The sequence below is a fragment of the Ipomoea nil genome, unplaced genomic scaffold (genome assembly GCF_001879475.1).
Source record: "Ipomoea nil cultivar Tokyo-kokei standard unplaced genomic scaffold, Asagao_1.1 scaffold1421, whole genome shotgun sequence".
NCBI lineage: Eukaryota > Viridiplantae > Streptophyta > Magnoliopsida > Solanales > Convolvulaceae > Ipomoea > Ipomoea nil.
The window spans coordinates 4,953,821-4,979,181 of record NW_017617849.1 but is presented as its reverse complement, the minus strand read 5'-3'; the positions used below and the strand labels follow the sequence as shown (position 1 = coordinate 4,979,181).

At 36.6% G+C, this 25,361-nt stretch overlaps 7 protein-coding genes across 10 annotated transcripts; 4 read left to right on the top strand and 3 right to left on the bottom strand.

Moving 5' to 3' along the window:
* Positions 1–818: 818 nt before the first annotated feature.
* On the top strand, positions 819–3,157 carry LOC109187589. Its single transcript, XM_019337818.1, has 3 exons — positions 819–1,682; positions 2,054–2,587; positions 2,780–3,157. The coding sequence occupies exons 1-3, from the start codon at positions 873–875 to the stop codon at positions 2,891–2,893; spliced, it is 1,458 nt and encodes a 485-aa protein (XP_019193363.1). The 5' UTR covers positions 819–872; the 3' UTR covers positions 2,894–3,157.
* Positions 3,158–4,556: 1,399 nt separating this feature from the next.
* LOC109187329 lies at positions 4,557–7,557 on the top strand. 2 transcript variants are annotated; one of them, XM_019337516.1, is made up of 5 exons: positions 4,557–4,840; positions 4,935–5,033; positions 6,417–6,838; positions 6,931–7,058; positions 7,154–7,557. In XM_019337516.1, exons 1-5 carry the CDS (start codon positions 4,652–4,654, stop codon positions 7,258–7,260), a joined length of 945 nt encoding a protein of 314 aa, XP_019193061.1. In that variant the 5' UTR covers positions 4,557–4,651; the 3' UTR covers positions 7,261–7,557. The 2 variants fall into 2 exon arrangements, with proteins under 2 accessions (XP_019193061.1, XP_019193059.1); XM_019337514.1 differs by having other exon boundaries at positions 6,931–7,061.
* Positions 7,558–8,812: 1,255 nt separating this feature from the next.
* On the top strand, positions 8,813–10,327 carry LOC109187550. Its single transcript, XM_019337777.1, has 4 exons — positions 8,813–9,139; positions 9,251–9,418; positions 9,500–9,792; positions 9,905–10,327. Exons 1-4 carry the CDS (start codon positions 8,921–8,923, stop codon positions 10,044–10,046), a joined length of 822 nt encoding a protein of 273 aa, XP_019193322.1. The 5' UTR covers positions 8,813–8,920; the 3' UTR covers positions 10,047–10,327.
* A 524-nt stretch (positions 10,328–10,851) lies between these two features.
* On the bottom strand, positions 10,852–14,128 carry LOC109187302 (protein SIEVE ELEMENT OCCLUSION B-like). The gene is made up of 7 exons (XM_019337482.1): positions 13,736–14,128; positions 13,534–13,620; positions 12,977–13,419; positions 12,639–12,715; positions 12,434–12,558; positions 11,858–12,352; positions 10,852–11,779 (listed from the first exon to the last, which is right to left on the bottom strand). The coding sequence occupies exons 1-7, from the start codon at positions 13,919–13,921 to the stop codon at positions 11,042–11,044; spliced, it is 2,151 nt and encodes a 716-aa protein (XP_019193027.1). The 5' UTR covers positions 13,922–14,128; the 3' UTR covers positions 10,852–11,041.
* Positions 14,129–18,580: 4,452 nt separating this feature from the next.
* LOC109187243 (uclacyanin 1-like) lies at positions 18,581–19,704 on the top strand. 2 transcript variants are annotated; one of them, XM_019337402.1, is made up of 3 exons: positions 18,581–18,860; positions 18,973–19,346; positions 19,389–19,704. In XM_019337402.1, the coding sequence occupies exons 1-3, from the start codon at positions 18,689–18,691 to the stop codon at positions 19,560–19,562; spliced, it is 720 nt and encodes a 239-aa protein (XP_019192947.1). In that variant the 5' UTR covers positions 18,581–18,688; the 3' UTR covers positions 19,563–19,704. The 2 variants fall into 2 exon arrangements, with proteins under 2 accessions (XP_019192947.1, XP_019192946.1); XM_019337401.1 differs by having other exon boundaries at positions 18,973–19,704.
* A 107-nt stretch (positions 19,705–19,811) lies between these two features.
* Positions 19,812–22,029, bottom strand: LOC109187244 (transcription factor bHLH115-like). 2 transcript variants are annotated; one of them, XM_019337404.1, is made up of 6 exons: positions 21,573–22,029; positions 21,382–21,541; positions 21,078–21,140; positions 20,739–20,816; positions 20,411–20,573; positions 19,812–20,319 (listed from the first exon to the last, which is right to left on the bottom strand). In XM_019337404.1, exons 2-6 carry the CDS (start codon positions 21,525–21,527, stop codon positions 20,059–20,061), a joined length of 711 nt encoding a protein of 236 aa, XP_019192949.1. In that variant the 5' UTR covers positions 21,528–21,541; positions 21,573–22,029; the 3' UTR covers positions 19,812–20,058. The 2 variants fall into 2 exon arrangements, with proteins under 2 accessions (XP_019192949.1, XP_019192948.1); XM_019337403.1 differs by having other exon boundaries at positions 21,382–22,029.
* Positions 22,030–24,114: 2,085 nt separating this feature from the next.
* LOC109187409 (vegetative cell wall protein gp1) lies at positions 24,115–24,552 on the bottom strand. The gene has a single exon (XM_019337594.1). The coding sequence runs from the start codon at positions 24,550–24,552 to the stop codon at positions 24,115–24,117; it is 438 nt and encodes a 145-aa protein (XP_019193139.1).
* Between the last annotated feature and the right edge of the window lie 809 nt (positions 24,553–25,361).

Sequence of the window (25,361 nt, the reverse complement as noted above, 5' to 3'; positions counted from 1 at the left end):
GGGTGTGAAAATTTTCAAGAAATATCATTTACACTGTATTCTACTATTGGGATATCATCGTGCAAGAAGCGGATACTAATATAGTATGCTGACTTGGAATACTAACTTCCGTTGCGGAATAAAAAAGCCATCCATTTCTTGATTTGTAAAAATTAAATGAGATTCACATGCATGTATACATATATATGCATTATTTACACTTAAATTAAGAAAAAAAAATATATGATGAAACTACCTTTTTAATATAACTTTGGTGACGAGGGAAACCCGTAACAATTATTCGAGAATGTGCATTAGTAAATTAAACTTTGCATTGTGAGAAAAATGCGCAATCACTATCATTCACAATGAGGTAAATCAATCTAGGTTGTTTAGATTGACTCTATTACATTGTAGTATTTGTTTAAACATACTTTCTCAACCTAATGAAGCACACAAAGTCAACAACGCATTCACTGAGGCTCGATCTCATGACCTCCCACATGGAAGAGACGAGTACAACGTGCTCCTATTGAAAGTTAATCTTGTAACATTGTGATTACCGAGTTAACAATTAACCTGACTAACTTGGCTAGGTAGGCCGTTAATGAACCCACCTTGTATAACCTAGTAATACGTTAATTTCCTTACATGCATGCAGGCAGGCAGGCAGATGTAACTGAATTTGTAAGGAAAAAAGAAATTGTCCAAAATTTTCTACATTGCTTGGAGCGAGGATTGCGGTTTCAAAGCGTGGTTATACATGTTCAGAAGCTGCGAAAAACATTATATGCCAGTGAACCTTAAAATCTTCGTCTAAACCCCTAGCTTGCTTCATCTTCCTCGATCCTATACCAATCTTTAATTAATGTTTACCGTTCAAAAGAAACAAAATGCAGCTCTTCAAGGCTCCGCCCAAACCTCAATACGGCACCAGGACTTTCTTTCTAATCTCATCTTCTCTCTGCATCATCTACTTCCTCTGTTTCTTCGTCCTCATCCCCAACACCATCCTCATCCATGACTCCGTCGCCCTCCACCATAACTCCTCTTCCCATAACTCTTCTTCCCATAACTCTTCTTCCTCATCCGCCACAACAACTATCAACCAGATCGTCTTCGGGATCGCCTCCAATGAGAACGCCTGGCGTAAACGGAAAGAATACGTTAAGCTATGGTGGCGCCCGGAGAAGATGAGGGGGTGCGTGTTTCTGGAACGCTACACCACGTGGTTCGACAACGACACCGACTTGCTTCCTCCGATATGTGTTTCCGAGGACACCTCGCGGTTTCGCTACACGTATCGGTACGGGAAGGGGACGCCGTCGGCCATCCGCGTCGCGCGTGTGGTGTCGGAGACGGTGGCGCTCAACCACTCCGACGTCAGGTGGTTCGTGTTCGGGGACGACGACACCGCCTTCTTCCCGGAGAATCTCGTGAAGACGCTCTCCAAATACGATCACGCCCTCTGGTACTACATCGGCACCAATTCGGAGAGCCACGGCCAGAACAAATTCTTCTCTTACGAAATGGCGTTCGGCGGTGCCGGATTCGCCATAAGCTATCCTCTCGCCAAAGTCCTGTCTAAGGTATTGGATTCCTGCCTAGAACGATACCCCCATCTTTATGGAAGCGATGCCAGAATCCATGCCTGCGTATCAGAGCTCGGCGTATCATTAACACGCGAGCCTGGATTTCATCAGGTTCTTAAACATTTCTTTCATTATATATATATATATATATATATATATATATATATATATATATATACTCAGATCAAAATCTATTCAGTGTACAAGGATTAGATTGCCTATAAATATATTGGTTGTATCCCTAAGGGTTGTGTCACCACTGTCACTACTATCACCATTACTACTATGAATATAAGACTCCCGTGTACGTAGGCACATTGCCGAACCACGTAAATCTTGTCTTCTTCACCCTTTCTGCCATTGTTATTGTTTCTTGTTCTTTTTAATCTCAACAAAATCAAATCAGGATTTGATCAAATCAAAATTTAAATTTGTAGGTTTAATTCATTAACTATGTTTTGATGTTGTTGAATATATATTAGCTGGATGTTAAAGGGAACGCGTTTGGATTATTGAGTGCGCATCCGATAAGGCCTCTGGTATCTCTGCATCACATGGAAGTTCTGCACCCAATTTTTCCGCAAATGTCAATACTCAGGGCGCTGAATCATTTGTACTACGCCGCCAGCTTTGATCCTCACCGGATTTTGCAGCAAACGGTGTGCTACGACCGGTGGTTCTCCTGGACGGTGTCGGTGTCTTGGGGCTACGCTGTTCAGATATTCGGAAACCATATTCGCGTGCCGGAGGTTCTGCGGGTGCAGCAGAGTTACATACCATGGCAGAAGGGCGGGAAGGGAATGTTTTACGACTTTGATACCTGGGGATTTCACCCTGATCCTTGCCGCCGGCAGCCCATATTCTTCTTCGTGAATGCTTCTTCGGAAGGGAATGGAACCGTGCTCAGCATTTACAAGAAAATGGGCCGTGAGAGATGCAGATTTGACCTGGCTTCTCCCAGGAAGATTGATGAAATCAGAGTGTATTCCAAAAAGTTGGTCCTTGACAAAAAACAGGTAGACTTAGTTTGTGTTAGTTAGTCTTTTGCCTAGTCCTGTTGAAGCATATACTAATATGCAATCTAACTATTAGCTTAAACTTTTAGTTGTGATGGAGCACATGCTTCAATTTGGTATCAGAGCCAGACCAAAGGTCATGCTTAAACTAGTTTCCTGAGTTGTTCTTCATTTTCATTTTGGAAATTGCAGCTGATATCACCAAGAAGGCAATGCAGTGAAGTATTAGCTTCTACATCTGAAAAAGTTATGGACATCAACATTAGGGAATGTCGAGGAGATGAACTAACTTTCATACGGCGCTGATGATATCATAGTCGTCGTCTTACTACATTAGATCCAGTTGAAACATACATTATCTGCCATCATCATCAACGTGAAAACTGACAAATTAGCGGAAGAAACGGCAACACTTGTCATTTTTCAACCTCAGATTGAGGATGTTTAGTTACTTTTGTAAGATCGAACAATAGAGAATTGAAGTAGTTTGGTCATAGTTTAATTACTTCTGTTTGTTATATATATACCTTGTTTGTTTGTAGGGATAATCGAGATGTAACTTTGCAGGAATTGAAGTTACACCCCTTTCTTTCTAAATTGTAAATCTGCGTTTGAATTTGAATTTGAATTTGAATTCTGACCATTCTTCTCAAATGTTGAATCCCCAACCCTAAGAACCTTCAAGGGCTCCAATGGATTTTGTCTCTATTCTTGACTAGAATGGCTTCAATCTATTCTTGACTAGAATGGCTTCAATTTCTTCTTAACTGAATGAAAATATAAACATTTATACACTTATCATAATACAATAATGATACATATGTAACAAATAATATTAATGAATGATTTTTGTATAGAATGTATGGCCTTAGCTTACAATTCATATAATTTATAATGTCATACTCGACTCATCACAAATGTAAATAATATGTACTTTCTTTATCCCATTTTGTTTGTCTAGCTTGGTTAACAAGGCTTGACTAAAGTTGTTATAGTACATGTTTTATACTGACTCATAATTCTACAATGCCCCTACCACCGGGTTCGATTATGTAATCATTCATTTAGAAGGATAACAAATGTGTCATCACAGTACATAGTAGTTGGCGAGGGATATGATTTAATTTCAATAAAAAAGATAACAATTATCTAGTTTAACAATTATCTAGTTCCAACATATATAGCTTAACGAGAAAGAACAACAAAGGTCTCAAAAGGGATATCTAAGTAGGTGGAGTATAATTTTTGTATCCGTAGCTCACAAATTTAATTTTTGTTAATATTCTTTCAACCGGTTCATCGCATAAACTTTTCCTAATACACTTTACTAATAGTGGCCACATGTTTCCCCTTTATATCGTGCACTAGGACGCACATTGCATTGTGCCCCAGGTGCAAAACGATATCATTTTGTACTTTTTTTTAAAAAAATTTCGTTTTTCCGTGTTTGCTGTTAACTTGTTAAAAAAAAAAAAAATCATGTTTGAAAATGTACATAATTATATACTAAAATGTACATAATTGTATATGAGAATGTACATAATTGTATAGCAAAATACAAATAAATTTTTAACTATTAAAAAAAATCGCGTGTTCAAATATACATAATTGTATATACCAGAATATACATAATTGTATAACAAAATGTACATAATTATATAACATAATACACATACACTTTGTCACATCGACTTCCAACCCAACTTAACAAAACAACGTCATTTTAGGATGCACGAAGTGCACAATGCTATGTGCACTGTGGTGCAGGATATATCAATTGCCTAAATATGGCATGCAGTGGATATCTTGGGGTGCTGTGTCACTTCAAGAATTTTCCTTTTCCAAATAACTTTGATTATATTATAATTAAAGTATCTGATTCAATCCACCAAAACAGTTTAACAACAAAGAAAAGAATATTTGAATCAGTCCCCCCAAGCATACACTTCTACATTATATTCAACACGAATTGAAGCAACAGAACCATTTTAATTTCCCCAGTCAGACATTATTCAAGAAAACCCATCCAGGCTCGCTCTATTTTCCAAGAAAATTAAGGATATAATGTCCGAGCCTGCCATAGATGCAAGACGAAATTCAACCTCCTCAAATAACGAATATGAACTAGTGTTCGAGAGATACATTTACGATGATTATAAAGGTGAATTCGATTTGATTCTCAAGGCTATGAAGGACATTACCAAACGCACCACATTTAATGTCCCAACCATTAACCCTGATGAAGCTGCAAAGGTAGTATTTTTGTTTTCTTCTTCTTTCCTTTCGGCAGATATTCAACTCAAACAGAAGCAGTATAAACATTTTTGTTGTGATTTTTCATAAATAGGAAAACCAGGTAGAGTCATTATTGCAAAAAGGAGATCTATCCCCTCCACAGGGATGGATGCAAATTTTTGGAAGCACATTAAACAAAATCAGTAGCGAGGTAATTACTATGTCGCATTTCATGTATTGGGTTACGTTAAAGAGTCTTGAATGAAGTTATTTATAATATTAAGTTTATAATTTGTATGTGAAATTTATATATTTAGAAACTATATTATAAATACTATTAAACACAAAATATATGAAAACAGGCAAAGAAAAAAAGAATTGGTTTGATAAATGAATAGTAAATAGGACAGATAAAAATGAGACAGAATAAGTAATTAATTACATATTGCATCTAAAAGTGTTAAAAGAAAGTGTTTACCACTGTGTCAAAAGATATAACTAAGTAGTTAAAGGCTCAAATTTATTTTCTTATATGCTCTATTAGACTTGGCCCTTCAAGCTAAGCTTCCCAGTTCCGTCTAACAATTCCCTAGTGACTTGGTGGCCCTTTCCCTCCATCCAACATTTCCATCAGCCATCCGTCAATTTTAATGGCACAATTTATTCTTGTTGGGGCTCGAATCTGTGACTCAACTCTGATATCAATTGTTGAGTGAAGACAGTGAAAGACTAAATTCAGCACCAAGTGGTTAGAAAATTGTTGGGCGAAGTCCTAATGGCCATCACCCTGCCTCTAAAGAATGTGATAGGAAAATAAAGTTGCACTTTTACTACCTGCAGAGACGGAGGCAGTATGGGGGCAGTGAGGGCAGCTGCCCCCACTCCCCCCACCCCACCCCTTTATATATATGTATGTATATATAGACATATATAGCATTAAATGTTATATAAAATTTATATTTATGTTTAATGTATTAATAGTTAGAATAGCTTAGTTGGTTAAATTTTAAATTTGATTTTTAAAAAAGTGTATGGTCATAGGTTCAAATCTCATTACAAACACTTTTCCTTATCTTCACTTATTTATTTTATATCTCATTCCTTCTCAAGATAAATATTTTTTAGCTTACTTTTATGAATCATTTAATTAACAAATTAAATGTTCTTTTAGTTTATTTTTTATGAATCATTTAATTAATGTAGTAATGTAGTATACACGTTTATATTATACTTCATTTTATTCAAATTATTTTATCGAATTGATTATGTTTCATATTTTGTCATAAATATTTTTACATTTTCACCTCACTCAAGTATATTTTTTGCTCCGACTATAACTATCGTTTAATCTATCAAAAATATTCTATTGCAATCTATTATAATATATTTTGTATTTTAACCTTATGACTGTTAGATATTTCGTAATTGATATTTCTAACCGTCATTTAAACTTCGCCCCCGTTCAATTATTTTTCTGGCTCCGTCCCTGGCTACCTGCTATAACTTTTGACGCAATAATAAGAGCTTGAATGAATAAAAAAAGTACAAAAAAAAATAAAAAATGGTGGTGTAATTTGAACATGAACACGTACAGTTGACATCCAAGGCGAAGACAGATGACGAAGGGGAGAAGGTTACCAGAATTCTGAAAGCTCTGTCAAACTACTCGTTGAAGGCGAAGGTGGTTATGGTCTTAGCCGCCTTCGCGGTGAAGTACGGGAAGGTGTGTCTGAGCGCCGGGCTGTATCCCGTGAATCCGGTGGCCAGAGCCGTGGTGTCGCTGAGGCGGCAGCAGAGCGTGCTAGATCGAGCCGAGTATTTGACGCTGTGGCACGGCAAAGTCGCCGGAATCATAAAGCAAATGCAAGACGTATCCGATCTCATACTGAAGGACTCCCAGATCGGCGGTGGAAAAAGTCTCAACGATGCGGTGCAATTGATAATCCAATGCGCGATTGTGTGCTCGTCGCAGATGATGGCAATTCTGACACCGGATGCTCATAATCGCGTCCCTGAGTATGTATTGATTTAATATGATTATTTGGTTTTTGCATTGGATCTCATTAGCACAGCTCGTAAATTTCTGATGTGTTTACATAATTGGGCAGTAAATTACCAGAACCGTACAGATGGAATCTTTGCGTTTTGGAGAATGCACTTAAAACCATGCTCGGAGAAAACAAAGGTGATCAAACTGGATCAGATCAGGTTGCCGAAGATCGTGGTTCTTCTACAAGTAGTAAGTCTTTATTTCTGAGTGAATTGAATGGGTTTCAGGAGGTATAATAATATGTTTGGCTAATTTGATTCACATATATGTATGTCTTGCAGAACCTCATGTCCAAAAGGAAACAGCTGCTGGGAATAAAGAGAAAAATCAGGGGAAATCTAAAGGGCGTTCCAGCAGTAGGGTGAAACCTGCCAACATTTGCTGTTAATGGTGATCGAGACACAAATTAAACAAATGTATTATTGCATCAAGCTGATCGAATTGAAGAACAACTGTACTGTACTGACTGACAATTCAAGAAGCTAAGCGCCTCGATCGGATTGCTTCCATCTTGTAATTTCATATATATGCATTCAGTTTTTCTTTGTGTGCACCTTTCTGTATATTTATTTCCAGAAGATTGGAGAATTAAGCATCCATTCATGATCCGTCGGTCCGTGTACTGTGTGTTATAGTGTGTTGTTTGGAAATTAATTAATATAATGGCCTTGTTTGTTAATATCAACCAATTTTAATTTGTTTTACCACTATTAGCTGTTTGACCTTGATTGTAACAGTTTATTGCTCCAAAACAACCTTTTTGATCAGTTTTGAGAAAATAAATTATACCTCCTGCTATCAGGTAATTTACCAAATATTTTTTTACAACCAACTAATATTATCAGCTAGTCAAACTTGCTAACACACTCCATCAACTATTTGCCAAACACCCCCTATATAACAAGGGAGGTTGTGAATTATGATCAAGATGTTTTATTAATTTATCATAATGCTTGTTTCATCAAATACATGCTTATGCTTTATGAGTCTAAATTTTAAATAATTAACCCTCAGATTTGAAATTTGAAATTCAGAATGTAAACAAGAGCTTATTTGTGTTATATAAATAGGGGAGGGTTAAGGTGAGAATAACTCTCCTAATAAAAAGTATGAAAACATTCACACTTTCCATTCACACTTTCCATTTTGAAGAATTAAGTGTTAATATCTTACTATATCATTACTAAACTTTTAAATTTGTAATAATTATAAACTAAACTCCGTTCTTAAAAATTTTCAATAATAATTATAAAAGTGACAAATACTTTTTGATTGTGTTCGTTATGTCATAATAAATTAAACTTATTATATTTGTTTATATTACTATTACGTCCAATGATTCCTGAGTAGTTCATTAACTTTAAAACGAAGACATACGAAAGGGACTGATCGAAGTAAAAGAAGGCTATTAATGGTTTCAAACAAAAGGTAGGGAAAGAATTTGGAGATTCTTGGATAATATAATCTATCCGGCCAAGAAGTTTTGTGGCTTGAAATCCCTTGTTAATGAAATCATGAGGAAGAGTGTGGAGGGCAACCCCAACCACAGGTTATTTACATGTAATTCTGATCCCGGCTTAATGGAAGCCACTTATAATAAATCTTTTTAATTTGAGTTAATCAGTTATGTGTAATCTCTATATATAATAGTACGCGTACTATAGTAGTAGTAATTTATCAGTAGAGTAGCATATACTCCGTATTATATTTATCACCACCTTAATGTGTATTTACAAAACTATTCATGTATTTTACTTGGGGACATACACAACAATATATATAAAACTTAAAATTGAAGCAAATTAAAGGTACGTGGAATGGATAGGGTGAGCTTTAATTTATACCTTGAGTAGAAGTGAGAAAAGAATAATCAACTTTAATTTGTGGTATTATTAAAGAAGCTAGTGGATTTGTTTTCAATTTATGCCTGCCTGCCTGCAGATCGACTACTATACATACACTCATATATACTTCCACTTCCACTACCAATTAAAACAATTTTATCAGAGTTGGGTGCGGCCGCATCATATCATCTGATCTATATATATATGATGATGTCAAACTCCGATGATAGCAATGGCAACGCTGCTGCTGCTGCAAAAGCTGCCTATGAAGATTACGATCTGAAGCATATTTTCCAAGTTGCCCAACAAATATTGGTAAGTAGAGGAAGACCCGAAGAGTATTGCCGCGCTGACAATAATCCAGGTTTCTTCACTGGTACCATGGATCAATACGGAAGCACCATATCAGACGTCAGCCGCCAGGTTTATATATATAAATCTTTCTTTATTTCTCTCTCTCTCTCTCTCTCTCTCTCTATATATATATATATATATATATGACTCTACTGAAATTTAATTTATATGTATATGCAGATGACGTGCAAGCTGAATGAAAGCGAAGACGAGAAAACATGCAAGATACTGAAGGGAACGCTAAGAAAACATTCATGGAAGGCCAAAATGGTGATAGCCGTGGCGGCTCTTGCCTTGAAGTGTGGGAAACACCTCATAATCCCTTCTGAATTGCCAGACTTGGAGAAGGTAATTAATTAAGCTTCACTAACCATGCTAGCTCCTTGAATTGATTAATATAATATTTGCATGGTTGGATGGGATCTGCAGCGTCGTAAATCCTGGGAGGAAAACCAGATGATTAAGTCTATTTGGCTCCTCCAGCGGCTCCACATCATTTCTGATCATCTTCAAACTAAAAATGAAGCGCAGCAGCCTCTGGAGCAGTGGCTAAAGGCACTTAAAGATTTTGTGCAACATATGATGAAGCTAACTCGATTCATATTGTATGAAAAACTGGATCAAATTCCTGAGGCCGACATTCAATGGATAATTAAAAGTGCAGTAGTTTGTTCGTCCCAGATCACGCTCGCTCACCTTCTGTTACTGTCCAATCGTCAAAAGTATGTCTCATCCGATCCTCACCACTTATATACTCATCAATAATATAACATATTGAAATTCACCAATATAATTAAGTAATTAATTAATTATTCTCGATTTGGATGGGTGCAGCCTCTTTACAGCACATGCCTTGAAACTCAATCTCCTCACCGAGACGGTGAAGAAGACGTCCAACCATTGGGCAACTGCTCAACGCACAAATGCTGCTCAACACACCATCCCTGTAGAAGGTGTCGCGGAAAGTCTTTCTTAAACAAAAGTAAAAAATAAAAATTCATATGCTTTTCGCCACACCAAAGCCTACATTTTTTCAATTACCCTCATTTGCTACACCTGTACAGGTATAGCTGATGTGCATCTTTGTACTAGTGTTTGTTATTTTTTACTATATATATACTGCAACCATAGGATCCGGTCGTATGATCGATGAATGTTGATTTGAATTGTTCACTTCATTGTATGCTATGTAATTCATATATTATATTATATTATATTATATGGTTTCAATATACACGCTGATATTGAATTTGAAGCGACTACCATATTATATATGTATGTGTACATTTGAGAATAAATTATCATTTTTGTTTGGATACAATAAATTAATTAATAAAAAGAAATCAAAATAAAGATTAAAGAAAGTAATAATCCTCAACTTTAATTTATTAATCAATTGTGCACTAAATAACCATAATGCATGTATAAAATGCAACACATAGACCAGGATTAATGTTGATGCATGTATGAGTGCATTAGGATGTAATGCATATGAGCATAACACTTTTGATCGTAGATTACAAGCAGGCAAATTAACTTAAGTTACACATGATTAATCGGCTAAGAAAGTCAATCGGTGACTCCTTAGAAGGAGTCGAACTTGATATTAAATTTGAAGCAATTAAGGTACAAGTCAAGGTGGTATCGATAGCTTTATACTTATACATACAAATTTTTCAAGGAAACTGATAAGTGAACTTTCTCATTGATAGAGTATTATTTTAGTCACTTGTTCAGATTTTATTGAGAGAAAAAATAAAAATAAAACGTGTGATCTACTTTATGTCATTTATGGGGTAATTCTTAAAAAAAAAAAAAAAATACACACATTTTTACATTGGAGGGAATGGACCAATTCAACACAATCCGGAGAAAGAAGAAACAAATTAAAATACAGTAATGTGGAGAAACAGAGTTCATAGAAAAAACAGTTATTATATGATGAATATAAGGCAATAAGTACGTTTTACACTATTTCTGTGTTGTTGAAGTATCTGAACTTTGATTTGAATGGGACGATTCAGCACTGTCCGCCATTGCAGGGCCTGCATCCTTTGTCTTGGCCGGAGTCTCTTGTTTTCCGTCGCCGGCATCATCCTCGCCCCAGCAACTAAACGTGAATGATTTCCTCATCACGCGCCTACACACAACGCAGATCTTCTTCTCCGGTATTCCTTCAGACGACTGGGGAAAGTACAGCGTCTCACAGTTCTGTTCAATACGTGACTTGAGTGCTTCAAGAAAATATTCCCCTCCCTTCACCTCTCTCTTCCATTTCTCATCGTACTCCTCGAAGCACTTGAGCATAACATCGGAAAAAGCCCTAGTAATTTTGTCTGCCCCTTTGCATATCATCGCCCATCCTCGCCGGCTTTTGTCGAAGCTGCGCATTGTCACCAGTCCCTCCAGGATTGGATTGCCGGAATCTTTGTCCCAATTGATTCCTCGTTTCAGACAGTAGTCGAACATAACCTCGATCCTCGCCCAGAATAGCCAACTCAAACTCCTGTCTATGAATATGTTATTCCAACTCTCCGCAACTTTAGCTTTGTGGATTTCCTCCGTGTTCCTCGGGATGCTTCCGCCTATGTAACGCATCTCCATGGAAACTCCTGAATCTTTCACGGCGTGCTCTGTTAGCTCCGTGAATTGCTCGATCCAGTTCACTTCTTCTCCTCCAAACAGGCAGATATATTTGTCTTCTTCAATCTGAAAAAAAAAAAAAAAACAATTCCAGAATATATAATCTTGTTACCAGTGTCAAATTAAAGATTGAGCTTAGCTTACATTTAGCTTGAGATCGGCTCGCATAGGAACCGTGAGGAGTAACTCTAAGTTCCATTGTTTCTCAGATCTCCAGAGCTCATCTTCCTTGGATGTAGTGAAAGGAGAAGCCAAGCTTCCCCAAACCAGAATCATGGGCAAGGCGTTTTCCTTCTCCAGTCTGCCTTCTGAGTCAAATACCATGATCTTGGACTTCTTCTCCAGCTCCCAGCTATTCTTGATGAATGCAATAATGGTGGGATCAAGAAATTGAGGCTTCCGTACCACATGCCATGGCATTAAACCTCGTTTCTGTTCGAATAATCCTATGTTGTCTTCAAATTCCTTCCAGTCCTCAGGCTTATCCAGAACAGGCAACCACACCAACACCATGTTGGATTTCTTGATGATTTCGTGTATCCTTTCCACGGCTTTGATCTCAGCATCATCTAGATCAAGGGTTGAGAGGTATAGCAGCACTCGCTTCTTCTCCAGAGTATCAACTTTGGCTAATCCGGGCTTTTTAATTAATGTGAAGAAAGTTAGGATAACATAATATATGTTCAACTTATTAGTATCTGCAAATTAAATTAAACCTACATGTTTTGTCCTGGCACCAACAGACAGTGCCATATTCATGATTTCCTCCGAGCAAATCACTTGTTTTAGAACGGTGATGTTATCCTTAGGAAAAAGGTTGGCTAGCTCCTCAGCCGCACTAATTTCTTCAGAGTTAATGTGGTTAGAATTTCCAGAATTCTTTAGTATAAAAATTGATCAGAACAAACAAAAATATTGGACTAACCAAATTCATTGAAATAAGAGGTCACTTTCTGCTTTAGACATGATAGCTCCCACTCCTCTGCACTTGATGACATGTACCTATAAATTCATACCCTATCATCATATGGTTATGTAAAATTCCCCATTTTTTACCCTAATCTGACTCAGTGGTCCATTAAGTAGAAGGATAAATGTCTGATACCCACAAAAAATAGGAGGACCAGTGCCCGGTAATTCCCATACTGTGACTATCAGGACTAGATCCGATGTCTTTGCAGTACTACCCATGAACTAACTAAACACAATTCTCAATTCTTTTTAAAAAACAGAGAATTGAAGTAAACGCAGATATATACATACTCGTATCCGGTGTGGGCGAGGTTTGTGATTAGCGATTGGCAGACGACGATACTCTGAATTATCCAACTGATAATGGTGGGGAGTTGATGATTAAGCCTTTTTATTGCCTCTGCACCAGGCTTGATGAATTTGGTGTAAAAACAGAGCAGCTTCCAAGTGGTCCTAATCAGAAGCAGCAAGGCGTCGGCTAAGTCCGTAATATCTTTATACAAATCCGTTTCACACATTTCCACAGGCACTTGCTCCAGAAACGCCACCACCGTAGCTGTATCATCGCCGCCGGTGGAACGCGGCTCGACAACCAGCCGGAATTGTCCATAGTTTACGGCAAAAGCTGCCAAGGCGACCACTCCTTTCGCCATCCATGAATAGCTAGACAGTGCAGTAAACATGGACAACGTTGTTTCCAGTATGTCTTCTGTCCTGTAACAGCTTCCCAATATCTGCACGCATATATATATATATATATATATAAAATATATATAATTCCACGTCAAAACTTAAAAAAAAAAAAAGGTTTATGCTTGGCTAATGATGAGATATTGTTAATTAATTACCTCGCATGAAATGACACTTATTTTAAATGCAAGACTTTCGTGCATCGTCTTCATAACGTCTTCATATCTGAACGTTGGTTTCTCAGACTACATACATAAAAGCAACGTAACAGTAGAGTTTATTATGTGACTCGACGCCATTAAAATTGCACCATCCTAGCAATCTAGTCTAGTATATATAAATGACTACTACTATACTTACAATAGTATCTGGGAAGTGATTGGATTTGTACACGATATCCTGAATGACTTTGATCATAGGCGACATATTGAATTCAATGTTTTCTGGGCCGTGAATGTCCAGAATTCTGTCGAGCACCGCATTGTCTAGAAGGGGTAAGACGACTCCGCGCTGGCAGCCATCTTTTTGGTCGCCTGCATTCGACATGGGGGTGGGAGTTTTTTGAATTGTTGTATGAAAAATATAATGTGAATTGAAGCTAGCTAGACTATAGTTCCCAGTTTGTCATGGTTTCTTTTAAGCCCAAAGTTTGTTGAATAAAGGCAATGGAACCAAATTCTAGACTTCATCTATACTTCAATGTAAAATTCTAAATTAAAGAACAGACTTGATGAAGACTTTGGATCGGAGGGACTGAGAAATGGCTCAAGACACCATTTTCAATATAATTCTCAACTGGATGGACAAGTCTTCACTATCTGATCTATATAAACTCGATCTTTTTCTGAGACTAGAACAAGATGAAGAGCCTAGAACACGTGTCTCGATTAAATGGGAATTGAAAGCTTTCCAGCTAGAAAGGAATAGAAGAAAAGTAGTAAATAAAAATTCTTGTCTTACACTTGGGTTTACCAATCTTAATTAAGTGTACAGGAAGCTAGAAATCATTTTTTATTGCAGGAAGGACCGGAGGGAAAAGGAATAGTAATGAATATTGCTTTGTTTCAGCCCCATTCTTCCCGATGAGTGGTGTTTATTCATGGTCACTCCTTCATAAAGGAGCAGTGGCCCTTCATGGAGATGAAATATTCCTTAATGTTTTTTTTTTTTTTTTTTTTTTTTTTTTTTTTAACTTTGCCTGTAATAATTATTTCTATGATTATTTTAATCTAGTCAATCTCATTAACTAGACCATTTATGTGTCTTTCATTTATTAGAGTATCTGTCACAATTAATATAAAAAGGTAGTGATGGATACCTAGTCAGCTTCGCTAAGTAGTCAAGATGAGAAGGTGACCAGCTCGTCGTCGACCACCAGCAAGTGGTCATCCCAATGGCCAGTCGTGAAGCAAGAGTCCGAATTGGCACCCTAGAAATATTAGAAAATTTGTTACCATATTTCTCACTTGAATCTCACCCTTAAGGAAGGAATCAAAACTCAAGTAAGGAAGATTTTCTAAAGTTAAATTTGTAAGACTTTTTTTATTTTCAGTAAATTCTTTATATATAAAACCCGCTAGGAGTCACATTGCACAGGTTTTAGAATGGCTATTTTCTAAGAGGAAGGTTGGACTTCTACTTTCTAGCAAGAAAGGGGGAGCTGAGGAAGAGAGATCCGACTTGCTCATGTATAAAACTACATACAAAAATAGTTGGTCGTAGCTTGACACTGTCCAAAAAGGCCCGTGATTTTCATGTAAAAAAAATATGGTGTTCAATTTATTTTTCCATCTCAATTATTTGAAGTTCTCATCCGTTCGGTCATATTGGCCCGCTGACGGACTACACTAGGTAGTGATAAAAACCAACGGGTAGTGATGGATTTAATTATAATTACCCGGGATGGACCCGAATTATCAAACCCGGTTAAGAACGTAGGTAGTAAAAGAATAAAACGATGTCGTTGCAAAGTCGCGAGGACCGAATATTGTATTGAATATCGCTAATAAGCTATTACAACGCTTGATTAGGACAATAATGAGTAGAAGGTGAACGTGTCTTAATTGGACAAAGGAAGGACTTTTTTATACAAGCCACTGGCCTTCTAACTGCCCTCCTGAATCCGGGAAAGCGGTTATTCCCGCTTTGACCGCGCCTGATCTGGAGACCGGGCAATGCGGCCGAGGCGACCAGCTTAGACACGTAGCATCATCCCGGAGCTCCGTTCTTACTTCGTGCTCTCGGATCAGTTTGAGTCGACTTATAATATATTCTATCATGTAGTTTTTTATTATTATTTCAATTAGGTAGGTTTAATTTGTGATGGCTAAATCTGAAGTACATAGATGCTGTTTTTAGTACTTCCAGTACACGAACGTACTTAGCATGCACTTGCATATAAAATCTCATTTCACAAATCCATTTATATATAATGGGCCGCTGGAACAAGCTAGTATAGGACAGAAGCCAAAGAAGTGAACACCGATTGCACTGCACGCCTCTTATTCCGACGGAAGCTTAAATGGACTCAGGTGCGTAGTGCGTACGTAAAGGATAATAGGTTTTGTTTTAATTAAAAATTTAAGTTAATAGTTAGATATTTATATATTATATGTTCAATATGTTGATATGTCGGTAGGACATTACACTGTTTGGGCTTAACATTGATCTAATTAAAAGTTTAAACGCATAATTTTACGAGTTAATTACTTAAATGATTTTCTGACTATAACGAAATTATCAATTCAATATTTGACTTTTTTTTTTGTTGCTTAAGTTCTTAATTTTTAAAATCTTAATTAATTTGGTCCTCCGTTTGTTTAATCGTCAAACGTCTATTTACTCGAGATCAAATTGATAATTTTGCTATAGTCAATGGACCATTTTAGTAATTAACTCTTTAGTTTAATAAGAGAATAAATGGTGCATGTGATGACCGAAATATTCCATTGACTATAGCGAAATTATCAATTTGGTTCCGAGTAAACAGATATCTAATATCTAAACAAACAGATGACCAAATTGGTTAAGATTTTTAAAATTGAGGACTTAATTAGACAAAAAAAAAAAAATCAATGACCAAATTGATAATTTTGTTTTAGTTAATTGACCATTTCAATAATTAACTCTAATTTTACTAAACCTTTATATATTTTGGGGCGTTTTAAAAAAAAAAAAAATTATCAGTTTAATCTTTAATTTGTTTGACTAATGATTGTGGCAAACTGGCAACTATACATTAGGATGAACTGCTTTCCTACGAAAGTACGAATTAATTAGTTTTTCCCCAAAGAAAATTTGCACTATATATTTTCAAAATAAGATTTTATGAAATATTAATTTGATTTGCTTCCATGTGCATTCGGCAACACGATTTCGCATTAACGCAAATTATTAAAGCAAGTTGGGTCATTAGGAAACTGACTAAGTCTTGGCTAATCGTCCATTAATTAGTTATATTCATTTTGATAGGTATTATCATAATATCAAATTGAAGAGTGAGTCTCATGTGAAATCATCTTATGAATTTGTGGGACAGATCTAAGTAATATGATAATGTAATATATATACTGAAAAATATAATAACAATCAATAATAAATTGTTTGTTAGGGAGTATTTATAAAAGAAATGTAATATTTTTAACGAATTTTTAGGGGTTGTAAATTTATTACTTACTGTAATTGTTTGTTACGGAGTATTTTGTAATACCAACTTAGAAAATGTGGTATGTATTCGATGCAAATTTAATTACGACTTTAATTAACTTTTCTTTTATACTATATTGGTATTGGTATTTGTATTTTGTGAAATAAATTAATTCAATCAAATTTTAATCATATCTTATTTAAGACAATTCTACCAAAGACATTGTTAGATAAATATACAATGCATTCGAATTTTGGATACATAATCAGCTTGATTGGCGTGAATGATCATGCACTATTGTCCCTTAGAGATGTTGGGAGTTTGAAACCTTTTGTATGGAAAAATCAATCTGGCCAAACCCGTGAGTATGGTGTGCCTCCTACATATAGGGTCTGCTCAGGACAAAAAATTTGTATCACTCTTTTTTTTTTTTTTTTTAAAGCAAAAAAAAGTGGTGCAAATATTAAGATAACCTACTAAGAACCCAAGGCCAATTGAAGATGGAATACATATATGATGATGCTCAACTAAAACACCAAACCCACCCATTCCCATTCCACCAGGATTTACAAAATTATAAGATGGAAAACATACTTCGATGAACTTCATTTCTAACTACTATCAACTGCAATATTTCAGTCCCAACTACCGCAACTATATATACTTATTATCATATCAATTTTAACAAATCTTTCGGTATATCCAAAAGTTTTTTTTTTTTTTTTTTTTGAAAACGAGAGAAATTACATCCGAAGATATGTGCTGGATAAGCCCAGGCCCCTATGAAGATCTTGTACGACAGAGACCTAGCTTGTTCGAGTAGTGTGGCGGGTTCAACAAAGAGTGTGTTTGCAATAATTGAAGTTGTGATTGTCGGGTACAAGAATCATGATGCCTCCACTCAGCCACCCATTTTGGGACAAATTTAAGTTTTTTTTTTTTTTTTTTTTTTTAATAACCGATGGTGACTCTTGGTCCAAATAATAAAAATGAGATATTCTTTTGATTTATGGTAAAGCCCACAACCTTTATCTAAATGTGTGTTTTTGTGAAGTTTGCCTTCTGACCCTAGTTGAGAAAGGATTACAATGGGGTAAACCAGCATAAGTGGTTTATAGTTGACTAATTCAAATCAAGAAGGTCAATAAACAACTCTTACACAGAGTTAACCTTGAAATCTTGTAATTACAAAACTAATTGTTGAAAAAAAAAAAAAAAACAGATAGTTGGAATTGAGATATTTTAACCCTTCTAATTAGTCTCAGCCATGTGATTAGTAAATATTAATCACAGAGTCACATGCATGATACGGAGGACTTTTCAAGTGGCATTAAAATTTCCCCCCTTTTTTTATTTAAATATATTCAAGTAGTTGTGGTTGGCTATAATGATTAGGTGAGTTATGGTGACCATCTCCACGAAAAAGTCTTCTCCAGGACATGCCTTCCATGAACCAACCAAAACCTATGCAATATGCATATTTCTATAATACTCTGCAACTCCCATGGAAATATACAATTTTTATACACATACAATATTCTTTGGCGTACATATAAATAGGAGACATTGCCATAAACCAAACCTAAGTCTAAAAGAGATCAGAGCCTAATTAAGAAGCAAATTTAGAGATATTTTGCGGTCTAGAAAACATACATACAGATCCTAAAATGGCATTAATGGTGAGAACATTGATGATGAGTGTGGCTTTAATAAGCATGGTGGTTGGATCAGCCATGGCAGCAAATCACACTGTGGGTGGTCCAAATGGTGGATGGGATACATCTACCAATCTCCAATCTTGGGCATCATCGGAAACATTTATGGTCGGAGATAATCTCAGTAAGTTCTTTCGTTCGTTCTTTAACATGTATGTTGTTGCATTGGCAACTGTACTAAAATGAATGTTTTTTTTTTTTTTTGTTGGTGTTTTGTTGTCTTGATCAAATTGAAGTCTTTACGTATTCACCGATGCATGATGTGAATGAAGTTTCCAAGGCTGACTACGATTCCTGCACGTCAGCAAACCCGCTGTCAACTAATTCCGGCGGTAATTCCGTTGTGCCTCTTACCGCCGCCGGCAAGAGATACTTCATATGTGGAACGATGGGACATTGTTCCATGGGAATGAAACTCCAAGTCAATGTCCTCGCCGCGGCTGCTCCGCCGCCAGCAGCAGTTTCTACAACCCCATCATCACCCGCTCCATCACCATCAACGCCTTCCGCCACCGCCCCTGTCGCTGCTCCGGTTAATTCTCCGGCGCTGGAAATAGCCCCTGCACTGCCTGCGGCAGCACCGTCCAAGGCAACTGCAGAAAGCCCAGCTGCCCTGTCACCGGTAGCGGAAGACCCTTCAACCGCTGCTGCAGCAGCATCACCGCCGGCTCTGGATTTCCCAGGGACGATTTCTCCTGCTCCTGCCGGCGGTGATCGTGAATCTCAGCTGCCGCCTCCTCTACCGTCATCGGCCAACAAAGTCAATGTCGTTGCTGCGGCCTTCGCCTTTATCTTCTTCATGCTGGCTCCGATCCTTAGGCTTTAATTTAATTTTACTATACACAAATTAATTGGTCTCCATTACAGATGAATGTTGTACTGTTCATTCTCGATTATGCATGACTGCTTATCCTGAGTGATGGTTTAAACTTTTGCTTCCATTTTAATTCCACATTCATCTCATCTGATCTGATCTTCCCTATCCACTTAATTAATTTCCTACAGATAGATCCGGATTATTATGCATACCCAAAAATATAACGTTGAGAAAACATAAGCTAAGATTGCTCAAATTAAAATCAGAAGATAAAAGATATGAGTCTCCATCCATAACTCATCACTGCAGAAAGCCAGAAAAACAAAAAACCACAGGCCTGACAAACAGATCCACGGGATCAAGTAGTACGTTCACACAAACACCACACCATCAAATAGTTTGTTCTCAATAGATGGTGATATTATTACTATACGGAGTATTTAAAATAACTTAAAACATATATATTCCATCGAGCGCAAGATGGATAGGCCGGGACTCCAAAGACTTATGCAACTGGAGGATGGAGCACATGATCCTGGGAAGTGTCAACAATGGTGGGTTGCATAAACTGCCACATGGCAAAGCCAGGGTACCCAACAACAGGCATCATCTTCTTCCCAGCCGCGACTTGCCCTTCCAAGTTTAAGATTGGATGAGAGAAGCTTGCAGGCTTTGCAAACATGGCGGCGCCATTAACTTGCTGCTCCAGTTTCATCTTATCTTCCTTCAGCTTTTGCTTCTCATCACGGAGCTCCATTTTCTCTGCCTGATCCAAAATGCAAAAGACTATGATATATATGTTTCCCTACAAATCTGATCATCTGATATGTAGTTGGATAACAAGCTAAGTAGTCCACCTTTAATTCATGAATTTTCTCCACCAGCTCCAAATTCGACTCCTTCAGCTTCTCGATTTCAGTTCGTAGTGAAGTCACAACGCGAACAGCCCCACTCAGTATGGCAATCTTGTCTGTTTTTGGCGGCCTTGTAGGCTCAAGGATGGAACTCAATTCTAGGAACCTTAAATTTATTCACCACATACATAAATGAGATATGGATTATTGAAGCATATATATATATGGCATTAGAGAGCATTATGTATGTGTAGTCTGTGCATGTTAGTTTGCAAGATACAATCTAAGATCAGATCAGAGACAGAGATTATATTGTACCATACGTACCTACCTCTCATTAATTAGGTCCCTCCGCATTTTCTCCCGACATGCCTTGCTTCCAGATGGGATGCATGTCTCTAACTTTAACCTGAATATATATATAAGAAAGCATAAAAGAGACACCAGGCCAACAATCCAGCCCGGCCACAATATTAATGATGATAGAACTCAGTGTGATAAAAACCAATTAGAAGCTACAATCTTTCAATCTTGTTCTTTTTCCTATTTCTTGCAAGATCGAAGAACATCATAGTACGTACTATGCAATTACAGACGATATGATATATTCAGCTGTTAATTACCTAAGACAGACTCAAAAGAATTGAAGGTACTTTATTAATTTAAATACCGTTTTCGTGACCCTGCCTCTTTACACACTTCAGTATCCTCAAATTGGCAGGCAGTTGACCCTCTGAAATAGATTGCAGAGTCATCAGAAAAGAACACCGTACCCCTTTAACAAAATCTATAAAAAGATGAAACTTTTGGCAGCCCAATTCACAATACCACCTAAAGTTGTCAGCTTTACTGACTCTTTAATATCAACTGAAGCAAGTTACTAATTTACGAGTTCATATATTTCTGTGATCGCTTAGATAGATACTTGAGAAAGAAAATGGTTTCTAAGAGGCAGTGCAAGTAATAACACTCACGTTGCAGTGGAGGAATAGTTGACGGTTTGAGAAACCCAGCTGAAGTCAATGGTGGCCGACGACGGGAAGCTAGCGGTGGCGGAGACGGCGGAGGAGATATCGTCCATCATTTCATAGTCAATAAGCCAGTTGGAATCGGTTTCCATGGCGTTTCTTGAATTCTTTCTCCGGGGTACTGAGATGTACGGTGTGTTTGAAATGGCCGGCGGAAATTTGACGGCCACATTAATAAGAGTGGCGGTCCAAAAGTAAACGCTCTGGAGTAGAATATAGTGCTTACATCAGCATTTTCTTTTTAAATTTTATTTTCTTAATTACTCCGTCTTTATAAACACAGAGGCAGCCTGCTCCATGCCGTTTCTGGAAATTTTATATAGCCGAGGACGTCATATTCATCTTCGATCCAAGAAAATAGCCACAAAAATAAAATAGATTTATTCATTAGAAAAATTGTTTAATGAATAAAAAATAATTATACACTCCGTAATCCGTATGAATAAAAGATGCCTAGTTGGAAAAAAGAATAAGAAAATAAATGTTGAGTGTTGAGTGCACCGGCTGTATTGTTTCCCAATGTGTACCGAAAATAGGATAGGAGTTTGGTTTCCTATTTTGACATAAATAAGAATAAAAGGATTGAAGAGATAGATGTTGGATACTCAGGTAGGGTACCCAGTCGGGCTGCTCAAATAGGCTATCCAATCAGGAGTCCTAACTAGGCGGTCGAGTGAAGATGGTAGGCAGTTGGCAGAAGGCGGGTGAATCACGATTCCCAGCGTCAGAAATGTCTAATTCCTAACAAGGCTTAAATTAGTTTAAGTAAGTTTTCAAAGCTCAAATTTATTAAGCTCTCTCTACAACTTAAGCATATATAAATACCCCTGGAGTCACAATGTAAGGGGTTCCAATTATGATCTTCTAGCAACAATTGCTCATTTGCTGTCCCAACGTTTCTTTATTTTTTTTTACGGTTGTGTTGGCCCGCCGACCGATTACTATGTAGCTGTGAAACCAACAAAGCAATAAAATCTTCTTCTTAGGTTTGAACTGTGTATAAAATCGTCTTGAAGAATCTATGAAAGAGATGACAAGGAAGTCTCAATTACTCTAAATCCATAAAAGTGACGGATAGAGTAGTTGGCAAAAATAAAATATAAAAATAACTACTTTAATTTGTTTTGTGTAAACATGTTGAATATACAAAACGTTTTTCCTTCTCATACACAACATGTTAGCTATTGGCCCCGAGCGATATTCTTAAATGTCCTCTTAGTATAATTAAGGGTTAGTTAAAGAAATGAAGTCTATCATTGGGTGACTACAATCTCTAATATTTTAAATATATTTTACTTTACACTAATCCTTTTTAAACCTTTAAAAAGGTAAAAAGCTGTAACAGATACAAAAAAATGTTAGTAGTGAGATAGAGCAGTCCTTGGTGGTCTGGAAATGGGTTGCACACTACATTCTCTAAACGTTAATGTGTTATTAAAAACGTTAAAATGGGGATCCAAATGACCCGTGACCAGTGCTTGGCTATTCCTACGTGGATGTTTGACTACGTTTCCCAACGTTTGACTACGTCTTTCCCAGTCCTGCACTACACATTCCCAGTATCACCAAAAAAGTTTTTGTACTCCTCTCTCCGAAACTATTGATGTCGAATTAAGTTTAAAGACATAAATAAATTATATTAAAAGTACTATCTCTTTTGATTAATTTTTTTTTATTTTCTTTTATTACTCTTGGATTAATTTCATATATATTTTTTGAGTGATGAATTTTTTTTTGCAATCACTACTTAATAATGCAAACATTATAACTCAAAAAAATTCTGAAAATCATATTACACTCAGTTATTATATTCATGTCAAAATCAACACCTTATGGTGATACATCACAATGTGTTAATATATACACAACATGTTTACATATATACTTATGTCTAATTTTTAATTTAATCAGAATTAATTTTGAAACTGATTATTAACATTGAAATTTTTAAAAATTGACAATTCAATTGTCAATGCCATTATAATTAATGAATTTCAGTTCTCATATAAATACCTTAGGTTGGACAAAATGTTTTCTCATGCCTCAAATTATGATTTTCTTCTCCATACAAAATCTCTCTATTTTTTCTTAAACGAAATTCTGCAAACATTTCATATATAAATTACGGAGTGTTTCTTTGTTCAAGTTATTTAAAAATAATATATTTGAATACTAAAATATACTGGTCGGAATCTATTATATTATGAAAAATTGACATTTTAAGGCTCTTAGCACCCTAAAACAAATTTTTAAAAATGAACCAATTTTTAATAAAAATGTGAGTGTTAAATTTAATAGTGGTTGGTATCAAACTGAAATTTGTGAGAATTCATTTTTTTTTCTAAATTAAAATCCCCTTGTGCTTTTGGTATTTTTCCTACTAATAAATAAATATACTAATGCATTGATTTTAGGATTTAATAATATTATTAATTATTAATAATGCAAAATTTATATAATTCGAATGGGATACTTGTAAATTGTAATTGAAAAATAGAAGAATTAAAAAAAAAAAAAAAAGGGGAAATCAAAGTTTAGAGATTTGCAATTTCTCTATACAGATCCTGGAGAGGCTCATCCAAATTACAATAGGGAAAACATGAAAGGGGGAAAATTGAAAAAAATGCAAAAAACCAATGGATCAATAGAAAAAATTGCAATATTCCAAGGACTAGCTAGCTAAGAATGGACCGGACCTGAGGCCACCAGTGCTGCGCTGGGAGGACTCAATGTTGGCGGCGGAGCCGATACGGCAGGAGGCAGGGGCGGCGGCGGTTGCGTGTCCTGCGGTTGAGGCGGCGGCGGTTGGGTATCCGGTAACTGAGGCGGCGGAGGAGGAGGTGAATTAGGAATGTCCGGGCTAGGCGGCGGCGGCGGCGGCAGCTGCGTAATGGGATTGGGGGAGACGGTGGTTGGTGGGGCAGTAGGGCTTGGATTGGGGATAACAATGGGAGAAGCTTGGGGGTCCGGATTGCAGGAATCGCCGTAGCAAGTTTTGTTGCTTTCCTTGTGAGTACGATGGCGAAGGAGCCCGAATCCCAAGACAAGCCCAGTAACCACCAGAACCGTGACTATGAAGATGAAGATCTTCGTCGCTTTCCCTATGTAACACATCATCGTTACACTTTCTTTAAAAAAAAAAAAAAAAAAAAATCTGAGAGAAGTACCAACGGACGGGGTTCAGAAATGACGGGTTTTCCAGCTCACTGATCTATAGTATCTTCTGTTTCTGCTTTTTGTCTCTGTGTTGATATGCTCTTCCTTTCACTCTTTCTTTTTCATCTCATGGTTAGTGTGGGTGAGGTATGGGGGAAATGAGTGGGCTTCTTTTCTGGTTGGTTGGCGAAGGTGGCAATCACGCAATGTAGCATGTGAACACTATCCGGGAAAAAAGTTAAAATCTTTTTACTTCTTATCCCAAATTGTGCCCATTATCCTTAATTACTCAACCGAAAAAGTGTTAATACAATCAAATTTATTTGAAAAGAAGAATAATGTTTTACTTATTTTGTCACTGATTTATTCTTGATCAGATTATATAATTTTGGTATAAAAAAAAAAAAGCAAAATGATTGGGGAATAACTGTGGTGTTGAGAGGGTACGGGTAATAGAAAAGCTAGGCTGACAGTGTTGTCTGCCATGGCAATATTAATGGTCCATCCTATGAAGGTATGAAGCTGGCAAATGGCTTTGTCAGTCATTCGGTCGTTTCATTCAATATTATTAGTAGATGTACACGTACCCACCTGTACCTCTATTTTTGTTCTCACTCTCTATTAATTTATTTTTGGTTCAATTTCACTTTTCTTATAAAAAAAAAAAAAAATCTTTCATCCAATTAACGTAAGTCATCTAATAAATGACAAAGTCTTATTTGACTATATTTTTCTTCAATATACTTTTATAAGGAAAATGATATACAGAT